The sequence below is a fragment of the Rutidosis leptorrhynchoides genome, chromosome 1 (assembly GCF_046630445.1).
Source record: "Rutidosis leptorrhynchoides isolate AG116_Rl617_1_P2 chromosome 1, CSIRO_AGI_Rlap_v1, whole genome shotgun sequence".
Lineage (NCBI taxonomy): Eukaryota > Viridiplantae > Streptophyta > Magnoliopsida > Asterales > Asteraceae > Rutidosis > Rutidosis leptorrhynchoides.
The window spans coordinates 624,070,898-624,082,500 of record NC_092333.1 but is presented as its reverse complement, the minus strand read 5'-3'; the positions used below and the strand labels follow the sequence as shown (position 1 = coordinate 624,082,500).

Here is an 11,603-nt window from a genome sequence, read left to right as displayed (position 1 = left end):
AGCTAGTAGAGCCTTCGCAGTGCTCTTGGTCAACGTCTCGGTAGTGTCGTCGAAGAGCACGATAACCGTTTTCGCCGTCTCATCTCTAACGTCACATATAACGCGGAACCTGTTGATTAGCAGTTGGTATAAAATTAATCAGGATGACAACCGAGGTTTTGAAGGAAGAACCTCTTGTAAATAATGTCCAGTGTGGCGGAAAAGGTGACAAATACCTGGTGATTGGTTCAGGAACATTAGCCTGGCACGATTCACACCAGTGGTGTCCAGATCTCCTTTCGAGACCCTTTCTTGCTTGACAAACACTGCAAGTATTGTAGTACCAAAAGTTTTTCATCCGGATGTTGACAATTTCAACCTTACATTTGAATGCGTCCCCTGTCTAAACGTGTATCAAATAAATGTGATTTAGGCGAGCTGACTACATTAAATGGGAGTAGTGGGTGAAAACAAAGTTTTAGCAATACTCACGATGTTCTTCTTGCCCTTGCGTACCATATCTAGAAGCTCACGAAGTGTCCCCTCAGTTGGCGGCGGCAACTGCCACCCTGGAGCAGAAGGTTGAACAATCACGGGGGTTTCAATGGCACTGCAAGGATAGTCGAGCTGTAAGTTAAGACGGGTGGTAATAGACAACATATAAACAAAGTTGGTGATGTAATTGTAAGTAATACCTTACTCTCTGCTTGAATTCACTGAGTGCTGGTATTTGGAGGTCGTCTATAAGAAGTGTGGCGGACGTGCTTGAGAGAGTTATCGCATCTACGAATGAATGGGAGCTAAATTTAGTACAGCATATTATAAATCTTACAAAGATGAGGTTGGTGATGGCCAAAACCTACTATTGTAACCCTGTTTGACGGTAACCGAGCTCAAGAGAATGTAGTAGGATGCAGGTGCGGAGGGCTGCCTCTCCAGGAAGGCGGGCCCCAAACTGCCCCAAAGTGTAGTTCGGATCGCTTTACCCCTGCATATAAATAAATATCAGCCAACTCTTATCCTAGTAGGTGCATGGTGTGATTTGGTCGGTGAACAACAATTATATCACGATTGACAGCGATAGGATTTGAGTGTATCAAAGATTGCCTAGGGAAAATCTAAACCTATTTTTCCTATTTTATTTCTGTGAACCTAAACGTTGCGTTAGATTCTTAATCATGTACCTGTTACTAAGCATTTACACATTTAAATTGGTGATCAGTTATTCGACGATTAGCAAGTCGATTTATGTAACGTAATATACGCTTTCAAATGCCACAATGTAGGTAGACTGTGAGAAAGTAGTTTTTTTACCTCATGGCCTTGTCGCTAAGACGGCAGGTTAAATACTAAAATTAAAAAGTGGTTGGTTTTTTTTTTGGGTGGGAAATAGCAATTGTATTAATTGAAACGGTCTTTAGCATAGCAGCAAAGTTATGAAGCGGAGACGAATGAAACTAAGACATTGCAAAAACTTGGTCCATTCAGAAGGCAAACAATCGAAAGCTAAAACTAACAACTTTAAAGAAACGGAATATGGGCTGAAACATGGAATTGTGGCCTGGTACAGTAGTTGAGATTCGGTGTCAAAAGAAAAAGTGTGAGCTTACCTCTCGTTAGCCAGATCAAATTCAAGAGTGTTGGATCCTGCTTTATGCGGATCGGGTGCACCAATGTTCACAGCATAGCCAACTACATCTAAAAGATAATGATAGATGAGGAGTACATTAATTGGGAAAAATGTAATGTATTAAAAAGGGAAAGAGTGTTGAAATTTATACCGACAACAAATTTGCCCATTGTAGGCTCCAAGTCCTCGAGTTCAATACAATTGAAGGGATGGCGCGTAAAGCCCGTGGTGTCAGAAGTTGACTGTCTCCTGAGGAAAGTGGAGCCGGTGAGCTCGATCATGAGGCTGTTGTCCTTCATGATACGATATTCAGTTCGGTTGGCGATGACATCAAAGCCATGCAGCAAGTAAACAACACCGTCCTTTAGTCGGGCAATGAAGTGATGTGCAACATTGCTTTTGGCAGTCAACTGAATGATGTTGCCCTGCATGACCAAACAAAACACTTACATAATCCATAGATTCAGTAAGAAAATGGGGGGGCGTCGCTGAACACAGGTATATAATTTGTATAACCAGAGTACCATGAAGTTCCCCAATTTTAAAAAATTCCCAATACATCACACTAACCCTCTACAATGGCTATTATAGGGGACTCAGGTACCCAACTTAATGTGCAAGGAGGCGAAGTTACAGAAACAATTAACCATAACAATCCTAGGCAATAGGGAAAAGACTCGGTGCATGAGGGAAAAATACAGTTAACACTTAACAAATATAGTCATAATCGGATTTAAGAAATCAATGGCCCATATCTATACATACCTTTTCGTCTGAGGCAATAAAATCCGTGCTCAAATATCTCCCGTAAACCGTATGTGTGTCCCAACTTCTGCAGATCATCAGCTTGACCTGCGATTGTTTTCCTATTTCCAACTCATTGAGGAAGGCGTATGCGTTTGTGTTAACCTCAGATGCAACCTTAGCTTTACCAGATGCCATTGCAATAGAAATTGAATTATTAGTTATTAATATGCATAACAATAAAGCAGGCAATTGAAATTTATACACACAAAGAATTGTACCGTATAGGGGAGGTGAACCACATTCTGAATTTAGATGCAATTGAAACCGAAGGCTACAAAGCGATTCGTTTGGTTACATGCAGAAGTAACAGACAATTGCAATTGAACCAATTGGGATAGAAATCAATGAACATAATGAAATTGAAGTTAATGCAAGGGGTAATGGAAGGATCGACAGAGGGGAAGAAGAGAAGGGAGGCGGTTTGTTTTAATCGCATTGAAATTATTTTTTTTTTTTTTGACCAAACCTAGGAAGAAACATAGTTAAATGAAAGCATTTGGGCCGGCGGTTTTTTTTTAAACTTTTTTTAATAATTAAGATAATTAAGAATTGAAGAAACCTAATAAATAATATAATAATTTGTTTTATTTTGAGGGGAAAATTATTTTTTTGAGGTAAATACCTACATTTATATGGAGCTCATTTATTGACTAAGGAGTCAATATTTATATATGTATAGATTATTTATAAAATTGACAACAAATTGAAGTAAACAAATGATGTATAACAAAATATATGTCGAATACTTACCTGCAATCGAAGAAAAAATCAGCAATTACATAGAGATATAACAGCGGCTGGGTTAAGTTTTGTGCAAATGAGAAAGATGAGCTATTGTGCCTTTATAAAAGTGAAGGGTATTTTTGTCTAAATGAGCCAGTTGAAAACTCCGTGTTTCATATTATTAAAAATCCCTTGAAATCCCTTGACTTTATAAAGCATTTAGAATCCCAAAGCAAAAGGATTTTAATATCTCCCGGTAATTTAAATCCCTCTATTTTTTTGTCAACCAAACATGGGATTTCAATGTATTTCATTTCCAAATCCCATGAAATCCAATGAAAACCAACGAACCAAACAGCCCCTTAAAGTATTTTATTTTTAACCCTCTTACACAGGAAAACAATAAGCTTTATAAACTGAACTTAACCCAATAGTGGGAACTTTTTATGTAAACATAGCAAATAAACAATGAAAATAAAAACCCAAACACCCCCATATTCTTGTTTTAAGTGCTTATTTCTACCTATGATTGATTGTAACATCCTGAAGCTGGAATCTTTTTCCTGCTAGGTTTAGTTCAATCAAATCTCTAGCCTTTATTTGTTCATCTTAAATCTTTTAAATTAAACAACTTTTTAAGTTGTGTAAACACCCTACTGTCGGTTTCTTGCATCCAAGAGCTCAACCTGAACTTTATTCTTTTTGCCTTTTGGATTTACAATTCTTGATATGATTTCCTCATTTTCTAGTTAAATCTTTGTGGGTTTTGATTATTCAAACAGTATCTCCACCTGGGTACCCACAAATATTTGTTCTGTTTTTGGGTTTCAAATCTTTCAGCTCTTTTTCCAAGAAAAAGGCTACCTTTTTAGACCTTATCTACTTCTTGTACAACTTTGAGCATAATCAATGAAGAACCCAACAAGGGTTTGTCAAGTTTGTGTGATACTTGTGTTGATTCCATTCCTATGTTGGATGGAATCAGTTAATGGAATTGGGGCTAATTGGGGAACACAGTGTTCTCACCCACTTCCTCCAGAAACAGTAGTGAGGATGTTGGTGGAAAATGGGATCCAAAAAGTAAAGCTTTTTGATGCAGATTATGGTGCTTTAAGAGCTTTGAGCAAGTCTGGAATTGAAGTTATGGTTGGTATCCCTAATGACTTGCTTGCTACTATGGCTGGTAGCATGAAGGCTGCTGATAAATGGGTTTCCAAAAATGTTTCAGATCATCTGTCTAATAGTGTAGACATCAGGTTCAGTAGCTCAAATCTTAACCAGCTTTTTAAATCTTCAATAATTTCTATATCAGTATTGTTGATAGTTTATATTGTTTGGTAAGATGTTGAATTTATTATTCTATAAATGGGGAATCTATCAATTTATAGTTCTATCTTTATCTATATGCATGATGTATGATTGAAGCTAGGTTTTAACTGTTTGGCTTTTGAAAGAGAAAATTAATATTATCTTTTATGTCATCATCTTCCATTTGCTATATCCTATATTTAATACGTATATAATATGGTTTTAGTGGCCACTAAAATGGGAAAAGTTGGAGCCTTTAAGTTATGGATGAGGTTAACACTCTTTCGGTCCGAAAGAGTAGGCTTCATGCTTTAGAAATATAGTATTAATTTGGGTAGCTGCACTTTAAGCATTTAAACTGGTGGTTTGGATCAGTAACAAGTTATGCCAATTAGTAGAAGGTATTCGATCAAGTGTTTGTTAGTTTATAAGGCAATTATTAGGTAGGTTTTCAATCCTACTATATAATCGTTGAATGCTTGAAACTTTAGTTCGATTTGGATGGCATTTGAAACTATACTATTTGTACTTGGTAGAAGTTCTAATTTCGATAAGTTTTAATGATATTTGATAATTGATAATTGTTGTGGTTAACAGATATGTGGCAGTTGGAAATGAACCATTTTTAGCAACATATAATGGTTCTTTTCTAAGATACACTTTTCCAGCTCTTAAAAACATCCAAGCAGCTCTCGTAAAAGCGGGACATGCGAACAAAGTTAAAGTCACGGTCCCACAAAATGCTGATGTGTACTCAAGCTTAACTTCAGCCCCATCTAGTGGTGATTTTCGAGCCGACATCCACGACTACATTTTCCAGATCACCAAATTCTTGAACGACAATGGGTCCCCATTCACAGTCAATATCTACCCCTTCATAAGTCTTTATATCGATTCCAATTTCCCAGTTGAATACGCTTTCTTTGATGGTCAAGCAACTCCGGTGAATGATGGTGGGACCACCTACACGAACATGTTTGATGCCAATTATGATACCCTCGTGTGGGCCCTACAAAAGAATGGATTCCCGAATATGGGAATCATAGTAGGAGAAATCGGGTGGCCTAGTGATGGGGACCGTAATGGTAACACCGAGTATGCTCAAAAGTTCATGCAAGGGTTCATGACCCATATAGCCCAGGGGAAAGGGACACCTATGAGACAAGGTCCAATCGAAGCTTATTTATTCAGTTTAATCGATGAAGATGAAAAAAGCATTCAGCCTGGAAACTTCGAAAGGCATTGGGGAGTGTTTTACTACGATGGTCAACCGAAATACTCGTTGAACCTTGGAACAACCCCCACGGGGGCCCTTGTTCCAGCTCGAAATATTAAATATTTACAAAGGAAATGGTGCGTGTTTAAGGATTCGGTTAGGTTGGATGACCCCTCGATATCTCAAGCGGTAAGTTACGCATGTGCACTTGGGGATTGCACGAGTCTTGGGTATGGAACGTCGTGTGGTGAATTAGATGCTAAACTAAACATTTCGTATGCTTTTAATAGTTATTATCAGATAAACAATCAACTAGATGAAGCATGCAAGTTCCCTAATGTTTCGACTATCACAAAACAAGACCCTTCGACAGGGAGTTGCAGGTTTGGGATTATGATCGAGCCGTATTATGGAGGTGCTAATAAATGTGTTGATTCAGGTGGTTTACTTGCAGGGCTAGTTTTTGTGTTATTGCTTATGGTTCTGTAAATGACTTTTGTTATGTCTCAAACTTGTGATCTTATTTGGTGAAGAACATCAGTCTAATTGAGATATTGAGCCCTTCAATTTTGTATGAAACTCTTGGAATTTATTAGGTTTTTGTCACTTGAATTTGTGTTCTTTTTTTAGTCAAAAGCTGGTAACTTTATGGTGTGGTATTTAGTTTTTCAGATGTAATTTGCAACTGGAGACATTTCATCACTTGAATTTGTCATCTTTTGGTTATAAATGATAAACCTGCAAATATAACTTGTTCAAAGATGGTAAACTTTGTGTCAATATTGTTTGAAAACCAATTCTAGGGAAAATACTGTATTTCATGCTTGTTTACCGTTGTGGGTAGAAATTGATGAAACCTTAAGATGTACTTTTAAGTTTTAACTTGATTGTATTTTTGTGCTTACATGCTCCTCAGTAATCTCGTATTATTTGTTTGCAAAAAAAAAAAAAAAAAAAAACATAAATCTAGATTAAAACAAATCAGCAGACAAGACGATCGCACAATCGCATGTTGCAAGTTTGTAGATATGATTATCATATTAGCCATTGGGTATGGCCAAAAAAATACAATAGTGTGTATATATACATATACAAATGTATGAATGGTTCTTTACATGAATACTTAGTTTCTCAGTTAAATGCACTAAATAAATACCTACAGCTAATTAATCAGATACAGAAACAGTATCAGCCAATTCCTGGGTCATGGTTTCGCGTGGGAAGAACATGACACACAAACCTGATAGAATTATCACAACCTCGAACAAAACGATTGCAGCCGTTTGATGACAACCGTCAACCAGATAAACTGCCACGAGAGGACAAATCATTCCCCCTATTCTACCCACAGAGCTTGCAACTCCAACACCAGTAGCCCTCACAGCAGTTGGATATATCTACAGAATTAAGTGTGTAAGCATCACATAGCACTCGGACATGACAATTTTGAGCCATTACTTATTTTTTGGGTCAATACAGGTTAGGGGTTTCAAAGTAATATGGGTCAGCCCAATATGACCCGACCCGTTTCAGGAACCCACTTGTTTTGACATGTACCTTCCTCAGCCCTTCATTCGACCCGCCCCATTTTGACACGGTACATGAGACAAAACAAAAGTAACAGTTGCTGAATAACAAGTTGTATGTACCTCTGGAGCATATATATTGGCAACAGTAAAGGTTCCGATAATGAACATACGGGATCCAAATAACGAAACAGTTGTCAAAATCTCGGATTGATGTGAAAGCAGTGGTAGAAGGAATATGAAACCAATGAAGAACATAAGTTCCATCGAATGCTTGCGACCAATCCTGTCAACTATAAATGCTGCAAAACCTAGCCCGGGAAGCTCTGAAAAAAGACATCAGATTACACGGGTCAAAGGTTGACATTTGTTTTAATGCACAAAATGGTGTAAACCGGAGCATAATCATACCTGCCAAACTGGTGATGAATACATCTCTATAAGTAGAATCATCAGACGAATTAACCAAAACTAATTTTAATGAGCTACATCGGCTTTGGCCACTGCTTAATTCTGAGGTCAACAATATGATCCCGTAATATGAAAATGCGTTTCCAAAGAAAACGATCCATAATAAGAATGTGGTCTTAATCAAATTTGATGAAAATAACATCCATACAGTTGAGAAGCTTGTTTTAAAGGCATTTTTTCTCTTTCTTTTGAGGGACAGCAAATGGGTAACTTCTGGTATATCAAGATCTTCATCCGAACAGGTAATTTGATCGGAAAGAAGAGTCCCAGAAGGAAGTTGACTTTGATTGACCGCTGCTGCTCTTTTCAAAATATTATAAGCTTCGGTCGTTTGACCTTTTAAACAAAGATATCTAGGGGATTCTGGTACAAAACTATAAAAGACAAGAGCAGCCAAAGCAGGGATCGAAGATATCGCTAGCAACCATCTCCAACCCAAACCGGGCAAGACAATCTAAAAAAGAAAAATTAAAAAAGTTTAATTTTTTTTTAATATCGATATCAATTAATTAGTGTTGCTTGTTCACAAATATGAAGTGCAAGTCATATATATACCCAAGCAAGAGAAGCTTCAACTATTGTTCCTATTGTCCAGAAAGTTGCGAAAATAACCATCCAGGTACCTCGGCTTGGAGCGGGAACAAACTCCAAAAACCAAGAATTATAAGTGGGCCCGCCACCCAAACCAACGCCTCCTATGCAACGAAGAATGACCAACGATATATAGTTTGGAGAAAATGCACTTAAAACTGAAGCTCCACTAGTCACAATAGCGATACTCAGAAGACCTTTTCTAGTGAAAGAAAAAGCAGGTAACCAGTTATTATTTATTATTCTTACGATTTGACTGATACAGTTGGAATGATTACATAACACAAAAAATGGAGAAAGTTTTCCCTGTCCAGACTATTCGGGGAGACGGATATTTTTACTCAGATGTACGTAACCTAATCAGGTTATCCCGTGAACGTTTCCGACCCTTTTCCCTGGCCAACCCAAGATATGTGGCTAGTGAGGTTCGAACCTGAAACCTCTTGTGAGGATGTCAGGACGCCAACCACTAGGCCATGATTACATAGCACATAAGACGCTTTTGATGGTTAATGATTACATAGCACATAAGACGTACTCCGTCCGTCCCATAATAACCGTCCCATTTTACTTTTCAAAGTCATTTTCTCTCAAGTTTGACTTAAAATATATTTGTTTATTTTATATAATATTTGATAATACTTATATGAATGGATTGAGTTTTTAAACATGTTTTTATTGGAATAATTTTCATCAAATATTATATAACATAAACAAAAGTATTTATAATCAAAGTTGAAAAAGAAAGACTTCAAAAGTGAAACTGTAACAATTATTTTTTGGGACAGCGGGAGTATATACTTTGTGATACTTATTTTATTTAAATTTATTACCTCCTTCCTAAGTTATCTGAGATGACACCCCATGTATAAGCTCCGAAAAGCATACCAGCAAAAACGACAGTTGTTATAAGGCTCTCTTGAGTAGATGAGAGGTTCCACTCAGACCTAAGCGACGGTCCAATAAAAGAAAGAATCATGACCTCCATTGCCTCGGCAATTGAACCAAGACCCGCATACGCAATAATCCATCCTTGAAACTTTCCAAATCCAATCGACTCAAGTGCTTCATCTAATGTATATGTAGATGTGTGATCTGTCATCTACACATTTTAATCTTATGTAAGACAACGGAGGTAAACATTGGCTTGAAAGATCACTAACGATAATAGATTCATATATGCATGATAAACTAAAACGTATCTTATTAGAGTTAAAACTACTGTCACAATTTAGCAGTGGCAGAACAGCCTACAGTTACATCCAACCCCAGAACACGGTCATCAATTATCATACGAAAACTGTTTGAGGCTACTAAGAATAAATAAAAAGGTCGGTTTTGCTCTTTGGTTTACAGCAGTAAATTAGTTTATTTATTTGTTAGCTGAAATGAGAACAAGTTAAATTGGCTGAACAAGTTGAAAGGGGCCCTATATTAGCATTTTTTATGCATACACCTCGTAAATGACTAGTTGAATATTTAGATTATCGTTATAATTATAATGACACTGTTTGTAAATAATACTAACAAAATAACTATTTATATACTTCTAAATGGGAAAAAAAAGTGTTTGCAGGTCCACCTAAACTGGCATCGTTTAATTAGAACTAAAGTAATCCGTTCAACCGAAACTCATTTTGAACCATTACCCAAATCGACATGACCCGCCCATCTTGCTACCTTTAATCATGTGCATTGCAGAGAAGACCACATATTTTTCATTTTTTCAACTACTGAACCTATATTTTAAGCATATATACACCTGTAACTAAAATAATGACGTTTTAACTGATTTATGATTAAAATAGATCTAAACCAACTAATTTTTTCATCTTATCTTAGGTCCTGTTCTCAAATTCTTTTACATAAGCCTAAATTATATATTGGTTTGATAGAGATTACATACATACAAAAACGTTGTAATTTAAATATTTAATTATATAATCATGAAATTTTAATCAACCAATATCCTAAATATAAACAGTTGACTAATTCGTTGAGGCAAATAGCAAAACATTACATAATTCTTATGAAGAAAATATAACTTGAAGGTGGCATTGATTAGCATACCTTGAATGAACAGAGACTTAAAACATTAATCAGATGAGTCAGTCGGATCGGAGCTTCGATGGTAGTAACCGGCGGCTGCGTGTGTATGGTTTCTTAACGATATATGTATGTATGTATGATGTATGATACGATACGATACGATTGGTCAACCTTTTGTACTATCTTTTACAACTTGACTAGTTTATGATGATAAAATAATTGGATTTGTTATTGTTATTGTTATTGTTATTTGTTATAAAAAATTAAGTTTATTTATGCATAAACCAGAATCAGAAGTATATTGAATTAGTTTATGCTAATTATTTTTAAAAAGTATTAATTATTTCAATGTATTTTTTCAAAGACAGGTATATTATAATTATAATTATAATTATAATTAAAATAAAATAACTAGCAAAAAGTTAGCAAAAACAAGTTTAGGAAGGATGAAGAAGGATTATTAGAAAAGGTTCTTTGGCTCGATATTTATGAGTGTGTGTGGAATGTTTTTTGATTTAATGGAATGTATCAATAGAATTATTTAATGGAATTAAATTTTGAATAATTAGAATTTCATTGCATATAATAATGTGAGATTATGAATTAATCAAATTTCAATTCCTTAGATAGTCATGAATTATTTAACACTGAAAATGTAATGATAAATATAAGAAATTCGAAGTATATACGTATATACATACAGACTTAAACATAACGTAATTCCTGAGTAGATGAAATAAAATTATACCTCCTATACGAAGTATCAAACAATTGAATTTTTCGATTATTAGAATTTGAAGAAATTAAATTTCACTAGTGCAAAGACCCGTGAAATTACGAGATTTTAAAGAAATTTTTTTGAATGATACGATATAATTGTCGATGTTATTTGATCAAAATGTGGATGTTATATAACCAACATGTAAATAAAATAGAATACTTCATCAAGATCAACAAAATAAAAAAGAACAATACAAATGTTATTGCTTACATTAAAAATATGAATGTTATTACTCAAGGCTACAGCAAACCATATATGCCTTTTAGGAAATATGAATGTTATTGCTTACATTAATAGTAATACGATCTATATAAATGGTCTATATGATGTGTATTAGCTTTTCTTGGAGGCTTTCATGGGAGTGATTACTGTCTTGTTTCTCTCGAGCTTGCTGAGCTAAACCCTAATAAAGAACTGATCATAAAGAGAGAATTTTAAATACCAAGTGATCACAATGTACACAAAGTAGTAGTATTATCATTAGAGCATGGTTGAACTCACAAAGCTTTATTATATTGTACC

The 11,603-nt window shown here is 35.6% G+C and overlaps 2 protein-coding genes across 2 annotated transcripts; one reads left to right on the top strand and one right to left on the bottom strand.

The window, feature by feature from the left end:
- Nucleotides 1-3,605: 3,605 nt before the first annotated feature.
- LOC139885584 (glucan endo-1,3-beta-glucosidase 6-like) lies at nucleotides 3,606-6,350 on the top strand. Its single transcript, XM_071869338.1, has 2 exons — nucleotides 3,606-4,395; nucleotides 5,045-6,350. The coding sequence occupies exons 1-2, from the start codon at nucleotides 4,049-4,051 to the stop codon at nucleotides 6,150-6,152; spliced, it is 1,455 nt and encodes a 484-aa protein (XP_071725439.1). The 5' UTR covers nucleotides 3,606-4,048; the 3' UTR covers nucleotides 6,153-6,350.
- A 327-nt stretch (nucleotides 6,351-6,677) lies between these two features.
- Nucleotides 6,678-10,466, bottom strand: LOC139885583 (organic cation/carnitine transporter 7-like). The gene is made up of 6 exons (XM_071869337.1): nucleotides 10,322-10,466; nucleotides 9,085-9,353; nucleotides 8,216-8,453; nucleotides 7,601-8,114; nucleotides 7,313-7,515; nucleotides 6,678-7,060 (listed from the first exon to the last, which is right to left on the bottom strand). The coding sequence occupies exons 2-6, from the start codon at nucleotides 9,351-9,353 to the stop codon at nucleotides 6,830-6,832; spliced, it is 1,455 nt and encodes a 484-aa protein (XP_071725438.1). The 5' UTR covers nucleotides 10,322-10,466; the 3' UTR covers nucleotides 6,678-6,829.
- Nucleotides 10,467-11,603: the final 1,137 nt, after the last annotated feature.

What these genes read in the sequence shown, in the direction of transcription:
- LOC139885584 (XM_071869338.1), top strand. Translation starts at nt 4,049, where the DNA reads ATGAAGAACCCAACAAGGGTTTGTCAAGTTTGTGTGATACTTGTGTTG. An exon ending in TCTAATAGTGTAGACATCAG is followed by an intron (nt 4,396 to 5,044) that starts GTTCAGTAGCTC and finishes TGTGGTTAACAG; the next exon opens with ATATGTGGCAGTTGGAAATG.
- LOC139885583 (XM_071869337.1), bottom strand. Translation starts at nt 9,353, where the DNA reads ATGACAGATCACACATCTACATATACATTAGATGAAGCACTTGAGTCG. An exon ending in TCAGATAACTTAGGAAGGAG is followed by an intron (nt 8,454 to 9,084) that starts GTAATAAATTTA and finishes TTCTTTCACTAG; the next exon opens with AAAAGGTCTTCTGAGTATCG. An exon ending in TTGAAGCTTCTCTTGCTTGG is followed by an intron (nt 8,115 to 8,215) that starts GTATATATATGA and finishes TTTCTTTTTTAG; the next exon opens with ATTGTCTTGCCCGGTTTGGG.